At 44.1% G+C, this 20,029-nt stretch overlaps 1 protein-coding gene across 1 annotated transcript in view; it reads right to left on the reverse strand.

The window, feature by feature from the left end:
- Positions 1 to 20,029, reverse strand: part of LOC135196991 (endoribonuclease LACTB2-like) — a 209,262-nt gene that overhangs the window by 179,080 nt on the left and 10,153 nt on the right. Inside the window, exon 2 of the mRNA XM_064223873.1 lies at positions 8,253 to 8,416. Coding sequence (XP_064079943.1) covers positions 8,253 to 8,416 — 164 coding nt within the window. The remainder of the gene's footprint in view (positions 1 to 8,252; positions 8,417 to 20,029) is intronic.

A 20,029-nucleotide genomic window follows, 5' to 3' on the forward strand; every position in this document is an offset into this window, starting at 1 on the left:
AGATGGGACTTTTCGAAATTGACTAGTAGGCCTAGGGCCTTCGTGAGCTGCAACGTCGTATGAAGGTCCTCCAGACACCTTGACTCCGAAGACAAACGGATGAGCCAGTCGTCTAGGTAAAGTGAGACCCTTATCTTTGAGAGGTGAAGCCATTTCGCAACATTTTGCATGAGAAGCGTGAAGACCATCGGTGCTGTACTTAGCCCGAAGCATAGAGCTTTGAACTGGAAAAACCTGTCCCGTCAAGACGAACCTCAGGAACTTCCCTTGATTGAGGATGAATCGGGACGTGGAAGTAGGCGTCTTAGGAGGTCCAAGGACACCATGCAGTCCCCCCTGGTCTTAAAGCTCCCAGTACCGACTGAGACGTCTCCATCTTGAGCTTTTCTTTTCTTACAAAAAGGTTCAGTCTGCTGACGTCCAGGACAGGTCTCATCCCCCAGACTGCTTCGGAACCAGGAACAACGTGTTGTAGAAGCCTGGGGAATCTAACGTTAGCACCTCTTCTATGGCTCTCTTCTCTATCATTTGCTCAAGAAGATCGAGCAATATCTGTTGCTTCGTCGGCTGGTATGAGGGCGACAGGTCTATGGGCTTCGTGCTCAATGGAGGTGTTGAGAGGAAAGGTATCTTGTAACCTCTCTCGATTATCTCGAGGGACCAGTTGTCCGTCCTTCTTACTCTCCATGCCTCTGCAAAGAATGAGAGTCTCGCTCCGACCGGTGTCTGAAGGGCAGAGACATCACCTCTTTCCTCTGGGTTTTGAGGAGGCCTTGCCTCTAGAGAAACCCCTTCCTCGAGAAGAAGCTCTCGAGGAAGATCCTCCACGAAAGGGCTTAAACTTCTTCTTGGGGGCTTGTGTGGCTAAGGTAGAAGACTGGGCCGCAGGACGTCTAGAAGACTGGGTCAAGAGGTCCTGTGTCGCCTTTTCCTGCAGGTTAACGGACAGATCCTTCACCATGGACTGTGGGAAGAGATGTGAAGAAAAAGGGGCAAACAACAACTCTGCTCTCTGTGCAGGAGACACTGACTTAGCTGTAAAGCTGCAGAATAGCGTTCATTTCTTCAGGAGGCCGGTAGCGAAATGGGATGCCAGTTCATCAGAGCCATCCCTAACTGCCTTATCCATGCATGCTAACACGCTGGATAACTCCTCTAAAGAAATCGAGTCCGTGGGCTTCTGGACTGTAGGTCCAGGGCCCACAAACAACATCCAGGAAGTTAAAAACTTCCAACGTTCTGAATATCCCTTTGAGATGGTGATCAATTTCCGACATCGTCCAGGAAACTTTAGCCGAGGAAAGGTAAGACCTCCTCGGAGCATCTACCAGATTAGCAAAATCACCTTGGGAAGAAGAAGGAATTTTCAACCCCGCTTCCTCTCCCGTTTCATACCAAATTCCAGCTCTTCCGCTTAGCCTCGATGGAAGAAGAGCAAAGGAAGTCTTGCCCTTCGCCTTCCTGGATTCCATCCAGTCATGGATCCTTTTGAATGCTCTCTTTGTAGAGAGCGAAGTGGCCATCTTAACGAAGCCAGGCGCCTTCCTCGTCTTCGATGAGGCCAACTGTGAAGGCGGAGAGCAAGGAACTGGTGCCTGAAACTTGTCGGTAAACTAGTCTTTCAGGAGGCGAGTTAACGTCTTATAGTCCGACGAAGATGACGTTGTCGGCTCTTCATCGTCAGCAGGACGAGAGTCACTCAAAGATTCTCCTTCCTCTAGAGGAATAGCAGAAGCGTCCTTAACAGATCGTGATGTAATCAAGCCCTGAGGTCCCGTTCGTAAAAGGGGGCCTCTGTCTGAAGGAGGGTTCGAAGTAGAAATTCTGGTATGTTTTACCGCTAATTTCGAAACTTTAAGTTCCTGTAAAGGAACATCCTGCGGAGCGTCCTGAAAAGCGTCCTCTTGAAGAGCGCCCTTGCAGGAGTCCTGCCGACCGTCTTGACGTGTAGGGCGTCCATTGTTCTGAATAACGTCTTGACGTTTAGGACGTCTCTTAAAGGACGAGAGTCTTCAAAGGCGTCCATGCACAGGCTCGAGCGAGGTCCTCCCTGGAAGCGTCTCGATGCACAGGACGTCGAGCGTCTTCAGAAGCATCCTCCCAAGTGTCCTGGCGAACGTCTCGAATAGCAGGACGTCGAGCGCTTCAGTGTGTCCTGCGAGTTGCTAGATATGCAGGATGTCTAGCGTGCATAGAACGTCGTGCATCCCCAAAGACATCTTTACGAGGGTCTTGTCGAATATCTCGATGTTGAAAAGCTTCCTGACGTGACGTGTAAGACACAAAAGTGTCCACCCGTTCAACTTGAGAAGCGTCTTGGCGAGTCTCGCGCTGCTCTTGAAGCGTGCCGAGTGGCAAATTCCGATGTTCGGTGATCGTCTTCAGTCGGAGACTTCTGGACGTTCCCAACCTGCTGACAAAGACGATGGCCGCCTGCGACATCTTGCGCCTTTGTCACGTTCATCGATACTCCTAGAAGCTCCCTCAAAAGGAACGCTTGCGTGTTCTCGAATGAGTAGGCGGGATCTAGAAGGCGACGAAGCTGGGGAGGTCGACGAACGACGACGGGGTTCTGCCTCTCTCTTTGCGAAGTACGACGCCAACTGTTGTTGCATATTTATAAGTATCTCTCTAGAAGGAGAAGATCCATGGCCAGGAGAAGGACTAATCCTGTGAGAAGATGATGGGCGGATGGGGACCTTCCTTCCTTTCTCTCAGGAACAAATTACAGCGATCGGAGCCCTCAAAAGCGTCCTCCTCCATGAGAGTCCTGGTCCTCTTCTGTGGCGGAATGTCTTCAAAGCATTCCGGAGACGACTGAAACGTAGGTCGAGAAGGAGGACGTGAAGCGTCCTCTTCTCTAAAACCTCTCTTAAGAGGGCGGCAAAGACGACGGCTGCCTGTGCGACATCTTGCGCCTTTGCCGCTCTCATCGAGAGGCCCTCCGAGCACTCCAACCCCGGTGAGGGGAGGACGCCTCGGAGGAAGAGAAACATTCTTTAAGGATTCATGCACGTGTACGATCCTTGGCAGCCTGGGAAGCGTCAACAGGTTCTGCAGAAGGGACGTCAGACCGGTGGATAGTTCCTGTAACCCTCCTTCGGCTTTCGACTTGCCCACTCCCTATGTCCTGGGAGTCCGACAGAGGTCTAGACCTGGAGGCGTTATGGGACCGATCTGACGCCCCCTGCACAACGCTAGAGGCACCAACACTATCACTGCACTTCAACACATTAGATTGTAGCACGAGCACTTTTGACTCCAAGGCACGAATAGACTCCATGATCGTAGAAAGTACGTTTCCTTCTGTAGATACCTCCTGATTGCCCGAAGGCAATACTACGGGGTTAGGTGTAACAAAATCTACAGGAGGGTTCGCAGGAGACAAATTACTACCCTGACTTCTATTAATTGAAGCACTCCTGGAGGAAGACCTCCTGATTCTATCATGCTCAAGTTTACGTATATAAGAATCATACGTCTTCCACTCAAGATCAGTCAAATTCTTACACTCGTTGCATCTATCATTCAACAAACAAACATGCCCCCTACACCTCGTACATACCGAGTGAGGATCTACCAAAGCTTTCGGTAGCCTCACCTTACATTCTTGCACACAACACACCCTGAAACTAGTAGAACTAGATCCAGACATCTTAATTCAAGAACAGTCAAAGCCAAAATCAAAATCAAACCACGATAGCATATGCCAAGCCACATATCCAAGACAATAAACCAAAAGACAATCAGGATACTCAAGCGGCAATGAAGTTTTCAAAATCCTAAGATGGAGGTACTGGAAACAGATGTTTACAGTACCGGCGACAGAGAAAATCTGAATAGAAAATGGGAATGGTTCCTGATACCCGCCTCCCAGCGGCGGGAATGGGTACTAACCACCTGGCCGACCACTGCGTGTGCCGGGAGTTTTGAAATTCTGTCGGACTTCGGAGAATACAGCTATATATATATATCTGACAGGTAGGTTTCATGAACAAAACTCAGGTTACAAAGGCCGCCTCGGAACAGATTAATTTCGTATCCTGAGGTACCACTGTACTGTTGAGAAAAGCTCTGGGCTGTCCTAAAAACTGCAGGAAGGCCCAGAGTCCATGACTTTCTTGCAAGGCACCGGATGAGTGCGGGCTACATCCACTGCAGGCCTTTCCAATGGCCTTGACTCATCACTGAAATGCCACTGGTGCCTCTGCTCAAGGTTAGATGCCTCTGAACTAGACGAAAGATGGTGCACCTCCAAAAAGACACCTTTCCACTGGTTGCCTGTCACTCCCTGGGACCTGACTTTTGGTGTGACCGAGGGACCGACTACCTGTGGGCAGGCAGACACCACTGACCTCCTTGGGCCTCCAGTATGACTTCTCCAAGATTTAGGGAAGTTTACCACGGACCTTTGCCTGGAAGAACTGGCATGACAGGCAGCAAGCTCCTCCACCAACACCGTACTTGCACTATTAGCATTCACTTAACTCATTTGGTCCACAAGGGCACGAACCAAAGCCCATAATTGGGCCATAGAATCTACAATCAACCCAAACTTCTAACTGAATCTTGACTCGAGATTAGCAATGGCATTGGGGTCAGAAGCATGGGAGCCAGGGAAAGGATCAGGTGGTACAGCTGGAGAACTGGGAATAGGGCACATTAAAGGAACAAATACAATAGAAACATCAATACTACTAGAAGACTTGCCAGATTCCTGACTAACTGCAGTCTTATTATCACTCCTAACAGTTGCCTTTCTCTTCCGGTCCCTTTCTAATTTGGATAGATGAAAATCTAAGACTTTCCAATGTTTTGGAGTCAATGTCATATTGCAGCCTTTGCTACAATAACGAGTACTTGTGTCGGACATGGTTAAAGAACAAGTCGACTACCAAAATGTCTTAATATTGAAAAAACAAGTCTCAATAACACAAGAAGTCAAAATTGTGAAAAATTCAGTCTTCTAAGAAAACCTATCACTAACTAAACTGTCAAAGGCTACCAAAATAGCAAATACATATATGTATGTACTACTTCATCAATTGTAAGCCAACTGTCTCAAGCCATCAACTAGCAAAGTGAATGAATTCCAAAAATACCCAAAAGATCACAAGATTCATTATAAGCCAACAAAAACAAATTAAAGCTCTTTGCCAAGTTGTTCCTCTTTCCCAAAAGTGGTTGGGCTTGTTACCTACACCAAAACAAAAGAATCACTACCACAAATTTCAAATTTTAGTTGCCGTACTACTAGAAACTATTGCTATGTAATTACTTGGTAGGTTGCTTATTGAAATTTGCTTATTCACAAAGAATCTGGATAGATCAACCCTTACTTGTACAATGATGAAGTAAATACTTACACTAATGTTAGCGAAAAGCAGTGACCTACCACATTTTTAAACGTCAGCCGGCACTAGAAATCTACATAATATATGGTGAAACTAATGTCTACCTATACATAGTGCAAGTAATGACTAGTAGGTCAGAAAGCTTTTGAAGTTGACTGTATATTCACTCTTGATAAGATACCAAGCAAATATTTATAGAGCACTGAGAATGTGGTATCTCTTACTGAAAGAACATGTATATACACAAAGACTGGTAAAGGCTTGTAAAGATATACTACTATGAGATTCAGGGCCTCTGTAACACGGTTTTTTGGACTTTGCTCCTTATCAAAGCATCGGATGTAACTGAAAGTTGACATATGTATATTTTACAACCACACACAAATTTTGTCAGCATTATCAATAACCTAAACCCAATAGTTTTAATTTTTATTGAGTAAAAATAATCTAGCCGACGCCATGGCCAATGATTACGAGCCAAGAGTCGAAAAACATTCATTACGTAGGCAAGGTAAACGCCATTTGTCGAAATGTTGCCCCGCCCACCTTGTTCCATCGGCTCTGAAACCCATAGCAGTCAAGAATGGCTAACAGGATTTGGAATTGTCCCCGTGGTTGCAAAACTGCATTTGTCTTATGACTTAATGAAATAACCTATCATCTAATGCTAAACTTAATTTCTGAGGAGGCTGGCTTATTGCACAGCAAAAAAACATGACAAAGACTTTATGAATGGCAGAACAATACATAGATGTGGGTGGGGTATCTGTGCTAGCGTAGTAATACTACGTTTAGGGCAACTGCTGGAATCCTTGAGGATCATTTAGCACTTCTTACAACTACTCGAGAAATGAGTTTTTATAGCCAGAAGTTAAATTTTCTAATCCAACAATGCCCATGATAGCCGTCAGTGTTATCCTGAATTATAACGAGGCCAAACTGGGTGGAGCCTCATGAAGCCATCATTCTGATGATAATTATTGGTGAAGGTTTTAAGCCAAAATACGGTACCGTCTATTTTTTTCTTTTTTCAGTAAATAGGTAGATAGCCAATAAATAAAAATTGCTTGTCATTGGATATAGCAGTTATCAAATCAAGCTTGTCTACTATGTTTTTGAAAATTTCCAACTATTCTCTACACCTTGTCAATCTGATTGTGACCTATAAAGTAGACTGTAATTTCTTAGGAAACTTATTTTGGGAGTTAGACTGATAATCAAAGTGTTTTTGTATTTATTAACATATTTTTTTGGTTTGTTCATTATGACAATTATCAGTGGAGAGGTTTCAGAGTTCATAAAGGTGTACTGCTTTGCTTGCATTTAAATTTTTATGTCATTGTTGCCAGAGGTATAGCCTTCGTTACGTATAGCTAATCATCCATGGAGAAAGAGGGAAGAAATGCTGTCATAAGTTCCATGGCTCGTCTTCAAAAAAAGTCACTTTTACATTATAAGTACCAAATTTATTCAACCTGCGTAATGCAAAATATAGTCAAAATTTATGTGTAGATATAATGTTTATTCTGAATAAGGGTTATATTTATGAAATGCATAGATAAAAAGTTATTGCAAAAAAACCGTGTTACAGATGCCCTGAATCTTATAGTAGTCTATAATTCATATGAATACATCAGCAATACATTCATGCGAAAGGCAATCTCTTTTTGCATATCTCAGTAATAAATAGAAAGAGGGAAGAAATGCTGTCATAAGTTACGTAACGAGTGCGTTCGAAACCTTTTCTCTGAGTAAGTTGGCCCGTCTTCAAAAAAAGTCACTTTTACATTTAAGTACCAAATTTATTCAACCTACGTAATGCAAAATATAGTCAAAATTTATGTGTAGATATAATGTTTATTCTGAATAAGGGTTATATTTATGAAATGCATAGATAAAAAGTTATTGCGAAAAAACCGTGTTACAGATGCCCTGAATCTCATAGTAGTCTATAATTCATATGAATACATCAGCAATACATTCATGCAAAAGGCAACCTCTTTTTGCATATCTCAGTAATAAATACACATGAAAGACACCCTATTTTTCAAATATCTATGACCATGATGAAAAGATTCCTCTTCATTAATGCACCTATTTCTATTAAGTTTTAATTTTCACCTTTCATTTATGACCCAATCTTAACAGCAAGCTCCTTGATGGTCTATATATAAATATATATATATGACACCATAGTCTCGTTCAAGTAGGCTACACTTGATTTAACCCTCACAGTCTGGGCTAATATGTATATGCTAATGCATACGCCCATGACTGGGCTAAATTTAAGGGTGGCCAATTTAACAGAAAAACTAAAAAAAAACTTAACAATGGAAAGAGGAAGATATGTATATTCACATGGTATAAAAACAAAAATTCTAAAAAAAAATGTATGTACCTTCCACAGGAAGTTGTAAGTGAATATTTCCCAACCCTTGCAGGCCTCTTTTCCCTATGGCAGTCGTAAAAAATGCGCTAATTTTACAAAGTTATAAGTGTTCTTTCTAATATATTTTTTTTATCTATTTTGTCAAATTGAAATTACAGCTCACACAATATCATGAAAGATAAGAAATAAAACAGGGAACAGATTCCTAGCATATATATTGTACAACATTTGTGACGCAACCTAGGATGGGAATTTGTGACGACATTCCCCTTAACTACCTCGAGCAAGAATAAGGGCTCACAGCTCACTCACACTCTTACAAGGTGATCTGAAGTGTTGCCAATAGCCATATATGGAACTAAGGATATTTTTCCCGCAAAACTAGTTCAAACTGAATAGCGTCAAATCTTGATCGTATATCTACGATACCCGAGCTGTGGGGATTAAACTATTGTACTAATATCCAAGAGCATGAAATGAGAACTAACTTAGATCAAACACGTCCTTACCTTCTTGTGAGTATTTCAGAATGTCTTCTAAACCACCAATATGATCATGGTGCCAGTGAGAAATTATTATTTTCTCCAGAGATACATTGTTTTGCTTCAATACTTGTATTAACTGTGATATGTACTCCATATTTCCCCGTTCTCCAGCATCCAACAAAAGTCGGCTGAAAAAAACCTGTGATAACTGCACAATAAATATGGCAAAAGTCTGTTACATTTTCTTAAGTCTGGCAAATAAAAATGACATTTTTATAAAAAAATAAAGTTTTATATATACGTACTTACCAAGTAATTATGTTGGCCGATACTTTTGTCATTAGTATAGGAATTTAAAATCCTTCTAGGCTGGCATATTAATTTTCTGTACCACTTTTCATTTATAGGATAATTATATTGAATATGTTATTGTTATGATACAATAAAGTTTGTTCATACTTACCTGGCAGATATATATATAGCTGTATTCTCCGAAGTCCGACAGAATTTCAAAACTTACGACCCACATAGTGGGAGGCCAGGTGGTTAGTATCCATTCCCGCCGCTGGGAGGCGGGTATCAGGAACCATTCCCATTTTCTATTCAGATTTTCTAGTGCCACTGTCTCCTGAGGGGAGGTGGGTGGGCACTTTGATTATATATATCTGCCAGGTAAGTATGAACAAACTTTATTGTATCATAACAATAACATTTTGTTCATGAGATTTACCTGTCAGATATATATATAGCTGAATCCCACCTTTGGAGGTGGGAAGAGACAGAATAGGATTTATTGACATCTTGGTTCCTTACCTGTTAGCATAGCTGACTTCGTGATTACTGTCACCCAAGTCTGCTTCTGCTTTACTAGAGTCTCCAGCAAGGTAGTGACCTATATAGCTGGTGAGTTCCAGATGATCTGTCAACGGGGGCATGACCACAATGCGACTAGACCATATTGACCATACTATGAGGGCAACGAAGCAATAAACCACCACCTGACCAAACCTAGCAAAAGTTAAGGTAGCCTATCTTAAGCTAAAGACTAGGAAGTCCGCCTCTGGCGGCCGACCCAACAACCATAAACACAATAAAATTAAAAACTCCTCCTAACCATTTTCTAGAGGATAGGATGAGTGCTACTTCCTGCCCCCAAAATTGTGTCTGCGGAAACGTATGGCCCTAGCGAACAGCAGTTCTCGTATGTCGTCTTCATGTCCCGCAGGTAGTGTGAAGCGAACACCGAGTTGCTCCGCCAAAAGGTGGCACCCAGGATGTCACTGAGTGCCATTTTCTTTTGGAAAGCTACCGAGGTTGCGATAGCTCTCACTTCGTGAGCATTCACTTTAAACAGTTTCAGATCACTGTCCTTACAAGATGAATGAGCCTCCTTGATGGTGTCTCTCAAGAAGAATGCCAGAGCATCCTTAGACATCGGCAAGTCTGGCCTTCTTACCGAACACCACAAATTGCTTGAAGGACCTCAACATTCCTTCGTCTTCCGCAAATAAAATTTGAGAGCCCTGACAGGGCACAGGACTCTCTGGCTCTCGTCCAATAATTTCAGCCATCCCCTTGATCTCAAAGCTCTTGGGCCAAGGGTTGGACACGTTTTCATTTTTGGCTAGAAACGTCGGGCTCAATGAACAAACGGCATTATGCCCTTTAAAGCCAACATGCTTGCTGATGGCTTGAATTTCGCTAACTCTCTTCGCCGTCGCTAGAGCAGTTAGGAAAACAGCCTTTCTGGTAACGTCCCTCAAAGATGCAGCATGGAGAGGTTCGAACGGACTGGACATCAGGAACTTCAAGACCACGTCCAAGTTCCAGGAAGGCAGCTTAGGCTGAGCCACCTTCGTGGTCTCAAAGGATCTTAAGAGATCATGAAGGTCCTTGTTGTTAGCTAAGTCCAGGCCTCTGTGTCTAAAGACTGCCGACAACACACTCCTGTAGCCTTTTATTGTCGGGCGGGGGGGGGGGGGGGACTGCCAGCTTTAAATCATTCCTTAGATAAAGGAGGAAGTCTGCTATTTGATTCACAGAGGTCGTGGTAGAGGAAATGCCCTTCTTTCTACACCAACTCCTGAAAGCAGCCCACTTCGATTGGTACACTGCAAGAAAGGAAGCTCTCCTTGCATTGGCAATAGCTCTTGCCACTGGTCTTGAAAAACCTCTTGCTCTTGCCAACTTTTCGATAGTCTGAACGCAGTCAGACTCAGAGCGGGGAGGTTTTTGTGGTACCTCTTGAAGTGGGGCTGTCTGAGTAGATCTATCCTCAAGGGTAGTGTCCTTGGGAAGTCTACTAAGAAGGTCATGAGCTCTGTGAACCATTCTTTCGCAGGCCAAAGCGGGGCGATCAACGTCATTCTCGTCCCTTCCGATGCTGCAAGCTTCCTTATGACTTCTCCCAAGATCTTGAACGGGGGAAAGGGAAAGGCATAAAGGTCCATCCCTGTCCAATCCCAGAGAAGGGCATCTATCGCTACTGCTCCTGGATCGAGAACAGGGGAGCAATATAGCGGAAGTCTCTTCCTCCTCGATGTAGCGAATAGGTCTACTAGAGGATGTCCCCATAACCTCCACAGCTCCTGGCATACCTCCTGGCAAAGAGTCCATTCGGTCGGCAGCAGTTGATCTTGCCGACTGAGAAGATCTGCACGGACGTTCTCGACAGCTGCCACGAACCTCGTAAGGATCGTTACGTCTCGTGCTTGTGCCCACAACAGGATCTCTCTTGCTAGACCGAACAGGGACCGAGAGTGTGTTCCTCCCTGTTTCCTGAGGTAAGCCAGAGCTGTGGGTATTGTCCGAGTTGATCGTGGACTACTCGGTTTGAGACTTGGTCTTTCGAGAAACTGGAGAGCCAAATGAATGGCCGCCAACTCTTTGAGATTTATGTGCCAGGACACCTGTTCCCCTCTCCAGGTGCCTGACACTTCCTCCCCCCCAGTGTTGCTCCCCATCCCGAGGTGGATGCGTCGGAAAAACAACACTAGGTCGGGGGGCTCTGAAGCTTGAGAGAAAACCCCTCTGACACCTTTACAGGGTCGAGCCACCACCTTAGGTGATCCTTTACTTTCTCCAAGATCCTCAAGATCGCGTCTAGATCCTCCTTGTCTTCCCAGTTCTCCGCCAGGAAAAACTGGAGAGGTCTGAGGTGCAGTCTCCCCGGGGAAACAAACTTCTCCAGCGAGGAAACGGTCCCCAGCAGACTCATCCATTCCCTCAACGAGCATGTTTCCTTCCCCAGGAAGGCTGAAACTTTGTCTAAGCCTTGCTGCTGACGTTCCTGGGACGGAAAAGCTCGAAAAGCCACTGAAACCATCTGAATCCCCAAATACACAATGGACTGCGTCAGGATCAGATGGGACTTTTCGAAGTTTACCAGAAGTCCCAGGGACTTTGCCAAATCCAACGTCGTGTGAAGGTCCTTCAAACACCTTGCCTTCGAAGAGGCTCGAATAAGCCAGTCGTCTAAATACAGAGAGATTCTTATGTTCGAAAAATGAAGCCATCTCGCCACATTCTTCATTAAAATCGTGAAGATCATCGGGGCCGTGCTTAACCCGAAGCAAAGAGCCCTGTATTGAAAAACTTTCCCCTTCAGGACAAACCGCAGGTACTTCATCGACTGAGGATGGATAGGAACGTGAAAATAAGCATCCTGAAGGTCTAAGGACACCATCCACTCGCCTGGTCTTAAGGCTCCTAGAACTGACTGAGCCGTTTCCATCTTGAACTTTTGCTTTTCCACAAAAAGGTTCAATCTGCTGACATCTAGTATTGGTCGCCATCCTCCCAACTGTTTAAGCACCAGGAACAACCTGTTGTAGAAGCCTGGGGATTCCAGATCTAGGACCTGTTCCACACCCCTCTTTTCGAGCATTTGCTCGAGCAGATCGTACAGAATCTGCTGCTTCTCCCGATGGTAAGAGGGTGACAGATCCCTGGGTGTCGTGCACAGCGGAGGCGGTTTGAGGAAAGGGATCTTGTATCCTCGCTCGATGATATTGAGGGACCAGCTGTCCGTCTCTCTCTCTCTCCAGGCTCTTGCAAATGAACAAAGCCTGGCTCTGACTGGTGTCTGAAGGACTGACGTCTCACTTTTTACCCCTGATCTTGGCAGGGGCTCTGCCTCTGGGAAGACCTCTTCCTCGAGGAGACGACCTCGAGGAAGCTCCCCCTCGAAAGGGCTTCTGCTTCTTGGAAGCTTGCCCCAGCGTAGAAGTCGAAGGGACTGCCGGACATCTGGAAGACTGGGCCAGAAGGTCTTGAGTAGCCTTCTCCTGCAGGCTGACAGCTAGGTCTTTGATCATAGACTGAGGGAAAAGATGGCTCGAAAGAGGGGCGAACAGCAACTCTGCCCTCTGAGAGGGAGAAACAGACTTTGCAGTAAAGTTGCAGTACAAAGCTCTCTTTTTCAAGAGCCCTGTACAAAAGTGCGAAGCCAGCTCCTCCGAACTATCCCTGACGGCCTTGTCCATACACGCCAGAACGCTGGACAGCTCCCCCAGACTAATCGAGTCTGGACTCCGTGACTGTACATCCAGGACTCCCAAACACCACTCCAAAAAGGTAAAAACTTCCATCGTCCAAAACAGTCCCTTTAGATGGTGGTCCAATTCAGAAGGCGTCCACGACACCTTCGCTGATGAAAGGAGAGACCTCCTCGGAGCGTCAACTAAGCTGGCAAAGTCGCCTTGAGCAGAGGAAGGAACTCTCAACCCAACGTCCTCTCCTGTCTCATACCACATCCCTGCTTTGCCATTGAGTCTCGACGGAGGCAGGGCAAAAGAAGTCTTGCCTTGGGCCTTCCTCGAATCCATCCAGTCATGGACCTTCTTGAAGGCTCTCTTCGTAGAAAGGGAAGTCTTCATTTTCACAAATCCCGGCGATTTACTGGATTTTGGAAGAAGAGGAAAACTGTGAAGGAGGAAGAGCGATGGGGCCGAGGGTTGGAACTTGTCTCCAAACAAAGCACGAAGAAGGCGGGCCAAGACCTGGTAGTCTGATGAAGACGATGTCGAAGGCTGCTCTTCATCTACTGCCTCCGTCGAACTGCTTACTTTTCCCTCTTCCACAGGAGCAACAGACGAATCCACAGATGGGAGAGGTCTAAGACCTTTAGGCCCAACTCTCAAGAGGGACCTACGCTGCGAAGAAGAACTCTCCGCACAAGGCTGGACGTCTTTCACAACAGCCTCCGAAGTGTCTGGAAGAACTGCGAAGGAAACGTCTTGATGAGCGTCTTAACGAGCGTCCTGTTGTCGGCGAGCGTCCTGATAAGCGTCCTGATGAGCATCCAGGCGTCGGCGAGCGTCCGTACGAGTGTCCTGGAAAGCATCCAGCTGGGCGTCTTGACGAGCAGTCCGACGAGCGTCCCGACAGGCGTCTTGACGAGCGTCTTGACGATCCGCTTGACGAAAAGTAGCAGCTTGAGAAGCGTCAAGCTTAGCAGCTTGAGGAGCGTCCTGCCTCGCAGCATTCTGAGCGTCATGCTTAGCAGCATACGGATGCATACAGTGTGGGGATCTACCGAAGCCTTCGGTAGCCTCACCTTACACTCTTCCATACAACATACTCTGACACTAGCAGAACTAGAACCAGACATCTTAGTTCAAGGAAAAATCAAAGCCAAAATCAAAACAGTCCACAATAGCGTGTGCCTAGCCACAAATCCAAAGTAAAAAACCAAAAGACAATCAGGATACTTATGTGACAACGAAGTTTACAAAATCCAAAGGCGGAGGTACTGAAAACAGGTGTTGACAGTACCGGCGACAGAGAAAATCTAAATAGAAAATGGGAATGGTTCCTGATACCCACCTCCCAGCGGCGGGAATGGATACTAACCACCTGGCCTCCCACTAAGTGTGTCGTAAGTTTTGAAATTCTGTCGAACTTAGGAGAATACAGCTATATATAGTATATCTGACAGGTAAGTCTCATGAACAAAATCATTTTTAATAAAATTATAATTTTAACTTAGTTCAGATGGTCCAAGTCCAGTATGAGGTGGAACTTGCAAAGGGAGTTGTGCTTTTTTGAGTTGAATGTTTTGTTGATTATACTGTGAAACAAACTCTGGTCATTTCGTAATCTTATTTTCATTTGTGTACCGGTATCTCATTTTTCTTGGGATTACTTAATAAAAAAATCACAATTTTTGAAAATAAATTGTATTTTTCACAACTATAAAAACCTGAGGTCCTTTACAAGGAATTACTTTCAGCGCCAGCTGGAACTTGGTCATAGGATTCTAATAACAAGGTAGTTAGGCAGTAGCTGCTTGTCTGATAGTCGGGAGTCCCGCCTGACTGGACGTAAACATTCCACTTTGATTTAGGCCCAGGAACAGATTGAGGGGTGGCATGAGATGGGCCTATATGTAAAGGACCTCAGGTTTGTATAGTTAGGAAAAATAAAATTTATCTTTAAAAATTTTGATTTATTCCTACACGTTATACAAACCATCGGTCCTTTACATAAGGAAGACTCACTGATTGGTGGGAGGAATTTGAGTCTTGTGAACAGACAGGTGTTCGCCCAATCAAGGTTCCCTCCTGGTCATAAGAGCAAGTGGGGGGAGCCTTGCCTCTGTCCAAATGAACGGAGTGAGATTACTGCAAGACCAATGGGCAGACCTCTGGACCAATTTATAAAAGGGAGGCATACATAACCTCTTATGAATACCGAACAAGAACGTATAGTCGGAAGCAATAAGATAAATATATACTAGTATGTATTGGGTTTGTCTCTTACTTTTGGCCACTTCCCCCCTTGTTAGGAAAGGAATGGATACATGCTTCTATCCCTAATGAAAGGGAAAGAATGGAGCTCAGTCACATAGCTTACCTGTATCTGCCTCCCTCTCCAGCATGTGACGACCAACACACTCTGCCTGAAGGAAGAGAGGAGAAGGAAGGAGGAAGAGAAGCCAGTCACACTCTCATTCACCCTTCATTCACATGGTTACCAAAGTACGAGATACAACCTTGTCCCGTTAGAGGAGCTGGGTAAGCTACACAACTTGTTGAGAAGCCACCACGGGTCCCAAGGAAAAAGTGTTCAAGCACCTGTGGGCAATATCCCGAAGGTATAAGGAGGTGAAGGTGGTCTGGTTGAACCACACCCCTGCCTTCAGCACCTGCGACACCAACAAGGAACGCAAGGGTAGGACCAATACCTCTAACTTTGTGGGCTCTCGGACAAAAGGTACCAGTGTTGAGACCCCTTCCAGAGGAGTATGCTTTCCTGATTAACTCACGAAGCCAGAAAGAAGTAGTGTTTTGGGACACTTTTTTTCTTGGTCACCCCGATGCTAATGAAGAGGTGTTGACACTCAGGCCTGAGATGACAAGTTCTCTTCAGATAGCGCCGTAGCACTCAAACAGGACAAAGTAGCATCTCTTGCGCATCATTTCCAGTAAAGTCCTTTAAGGAGGGGATCATAAAGGACTCGAATCTATTGTCAGGGACCGAGGGATTCTGAGTCTTTGCTACGAAATCCAGGACGAAATTGAGCGTAACCGATCCCCTTCCCCTCGAGTGTTTAACATCATAAGAGAGACCATGAAGTTTCCCTACTCTCTTCGCCGATGCCAGGGCCAACAGAAAGACGGTCTTGAGGGTCGGATCCCTGTCTGACGACTCTCGGATAGGCTTGTAGGGTCCACGAGTCAAACTCCTTAGGACGAGAGTCACGTCCCACTCAGGGGGCCTGAGTTCCCTGGGTGGGCAAGACCTCTTGAAGCTCCTCATAAGGAGGGATATTTCCATGGAAGAGGAAATGTCCACGCCCCGCAACTTCAGGACTAGGGGCAATGCAGCCCTATAGCCCTTAACTGCCGAAACGGAGAGGAGCTTCTCTCGGCAAAGAAAGACTAGGAAATCTGCGACCTGCTGAAGAGTGGCTCTGAGCGGAGAGAGACCCCATACTACGACAACCAGACAAAGTGGACCACTTTCCCTGGTATACCGCTGCAGAGGACTGTCTGAGGTATCCTGTCATCTCTGTTGCTGCTCGGCGAGAAAAGCCTATCGCTCGCAAGAGATGGTGGATAACCACCAGCCGTGAAGACGGAATGTACTGCCAGGTAGTACCGTTCCATGTGCAGTTGGCACAGCAGGTTGTGCCATGAAGAAATCTCTTGCGGTGCCTCCGAGAGAAGAGCCAGCCAGTCCGGATACCAAACACCCTGAGGCCACTTGGGAGCCACCAGAATCATCCAAAGGTTGCTGGTGACCAGCGCCCTGCTGATCACCTTGCGAATCAGACAGAAAGGGGGAAAGGCATATACTTCGAGGTTGTCCCAAAGATCTTGGAATGCACCCTCGGCAGCTGCCCATGGGTAAGGGTACGGCATGACGGAGAAGAAAACTGGAAGTTTCCTCTTGTGCCGGGTGGCAAACAGATCCACAACTGGGCGGCCCACAGGTCGAAAAGCTTTTCTGTCATGTCTGGGTGTAGAGATCATTCTGCCCCAGTCACCTGATTCTGGCAGCTGAGCTTGTCTGCCACTACATTCCTCTTGCCTGGAATGCACCTGGGCTGACAGCTCTACCAAGTGGACTGCCCACTCATGCACCTGCACGGTCAACTGATGCAACAGGAGAGACACTAGGCCCCAGCTTGTTGACATATGCCACTATTTTGGTGTTGTTGCTCATCAAAACCATGGAGTGTCTGATCACACGTTCCCGAAATTCTTAGAATGCCAGAAACACTGCCTTGAGTTCCAGGATGTTGATGTGAAGGTGCTCATCGTGTCGACCCACACCCCTGAAACCAGCAACTCCTCCAGGTGTTTGATGTGTCCAAGAACAGAAGCATCTCTGGAGGGGGAGTGTGCAACTGCACTCCTATTAACTCTTAAACGCCTATTGGACGTATTTTATGTCGATGAAAATTGTCTGTCAGGTGCTTAATTGACGTAAAATATGTTGACGCTAAAAAGTTTTTTTTAAATATTCGCGAAAAAATAGTTATAGGCCTACTTGGCAAAAAATTTTTAATCACGTGCCTTGAGGGATGCTGGGAGTTCACGGATCAACCTGTTGTTTTGTTTACAAGCATTACCCAGGCGCGCATGTGCGAATTTCTTCTACACTAAAAAGCATCAGCAACACATCTCAGAAATTATTTCGTCACTTTGTCGTAATTTTTGCACCATTTTATATTACCCATTACATAAAGTTTTATATATGAAAATGTGCACAATTTCATATAGAATACAAAAAAATAAAAACCATGATTGTAGCTTTTATCAGTTTTGAAATATTTTCATATAAATAGTGATGTGCCAAAATTTCAACCTTTGGTCAACTTTGACTCGACCGAAATGGTAAAAAAATGCAATTGTAAGCTAAATCTCTTACATAATATTCAATCATTTACCTTCATTTTGCAACAAATTGGAAGTCTCTAGCACAATATTTTGATTATGGTGAATTTTTGAAAAAAAACTTTTTCCTTACGTCCGCGCAATAACTCTGCCTAAAAAATCAGAAATTCTTTCGTCAGATTGTCGTAATGTTTGCACCGTTTTATAAAAGCTGTTACATAAAGTTTTATACATGAAAATGTGTGCAATTTCATGTAGAATACAACAAAAAATAACCCATGGTTGTAGCTTTCATCAGTTTTGAACAATTTTCATATAAATAACGTATAAATACAAAAAAATTCGACCTTTGGTCAACTTCAACTCGACCAAAAGGGTAGAAAACTACAATTGTAAGCCACAACACTTACAGTCTAGTAATATTCAATCAATTACCTTCATTTTGAAACAAATGGGAAGTCTCTAGCACAATATTTCGATTTATGGTGAATTTTTGAAAAAAAAAAACTTTTTTTTAATTCCGGCGTTATGAATTTCAGATATATTGGTGAATAATATTTTCTTTTTTTTCCTGTGCTTTGATCGTTTTACAAATTTGTTAAGCTAAAACTTTTTAAACATTAGAAATTATTCAAATCCTTTGACCTTTATGCAAGAAAATTGGAAGTTATAGCACAATGTTTTATAGGGGAAATAATTTTGAAAAAACTCCTTATGTCCGCTTCCGTAACTCTGCCGATCAGAAATTTTTCTTTCATCAGACTGTTCGTAATTGTGGCGCAATTTCATTGGAATACAAACAATAAACAACCCAGGTTTTGTAGCTTTTATGTTTTGAAATAATTTTCAATAAATAAACGTAAGGTGCCAAAATTTCAACCTGGTCAACTTTATGACTCGACCGAAGTGGTCGGGAAAAACGCAATTCGGTTTTCAAGGAAAATCTCTTTCATATATGTATCAATCAATTTTTTTATTTCATTTTGGTAACAAATTGGAAGGCCTTTTTAGCACAAAATTTTTTCCGATTTATGGTTTTTTGATAAAAAAACCTTTTTTTTTTTTTTTTTTCCTAGTCGCGCGGTAGGGGTGGGTTAACTCTGCCGTAAAAAATCAGAAATTCTTTCATCAGATTGTTGTAATGTTTGCATATATTAGCTGTTACATAAATTTTATATGTGAATGTGCGCAATTTCATGTAGAATACAACAATAAATAACCCATGGTTGTAGCTTTTATCAGTTTGAAATATTTTCATATAAATAACGATAAATAGGAAAAAATTCTACCTTTGTCAACTTTAACTCTACCGAAATGGTTGAAATCTGCCATTGTAAGCTACAACACTTACAGTCTAGTAATATTCAATCAATTACCTTCATTTTGCAACAAATGGGAAGTCTTTAGCACCAATATTTTGATTTATGGTGAATTTTTGAAAACTACTTTTTTTTATGTCTGCGCATTATGAATTCATGCATCATATTGTGATAATATTTTCTCTGTGGTGCTTTAATCATTTTACAATTTGTTATATACAAAAATCATCACATTTAGTGTACAATACAACGAAAAAAACAAAATTACTCATTAGCTTTAAAACCGGTTTTGCTCACGCGCGATTTTTATACAATTATATATGAGATTTCTTTTGCGCTGTCATATATTCCAATACGTATTTATGTGATAATGATATTTTTTTCATTTCTGATGGTTGCATACTAAACTTCAAGCAATGACAAAAAAAGGAGTAAAAAATGAACTCTTAATCTTAAAAACTAAGCGTACTGTGATTTTTTGAAAACAAACTTTTTTTCCATTTCGGCGCTCACTCCCGAATGCCGCCGGCATATGGGAGACACTTTCGGAAATACCGGCTAAGCATTTAAGGGTTAAGATGTTCCTGTCGTCCAGCCACCAAACTGAATCCTTCCTCACTTCCTCTGTGAGAGGAACGAGGAAGGATTGCGGATCTCGAGCCTGTGACCAACACTCCTTTGGTCTCCATTGCAGACACCGTAGGTGAAGATGCCCATGAGGGACTAACTTCTCTAGGGACGACAGGTGACCGATCACGACTTACCAAAGCTGAGCTGGTTGTTCGTTGTGACAGAAACCGTTGAGCTGCCTGCCTGAACCTACTGATCCTCGAGTCTACACGGAAAACTCGTGCCGCTACTGTGTCGATCAGCATGTCCAGGTACTTTATCTTCTGCTTGGGAAGAGAGCCGACTTCTCGAAATTTATCACGATCTCCAGATTGTGACAAAAGTCGAGGAGGCGATGTCTGTCCTGTAACAACTGCAAGTGAGAGCTCACCAGGATTAACTAATTGTCGAGATACCTCAAAAGACATATTCCGATCAAGTGAGCCCAAGCTGACACCAGTGTGAACACTCGCGTGAACACCCAAGGCGGCCGAGGGTCCAAAGCAAAGTGCCCTGAATTGAAACACCG

This window comes from Macrobrachium nipponense, chromosome 18 (assembly GCF_015104395.2).
Source record: "Macrobrachium nipponense isolate FS-2020 chromosome 18, ASM1510439v2, whole genome shotgun sequence".
NCBI lineage: Eukaryota > Metazoa > Arthropoda > Malacostraca > Decapoda > Palaemonidae > Macrobrachium > Macrobrachium nipponense.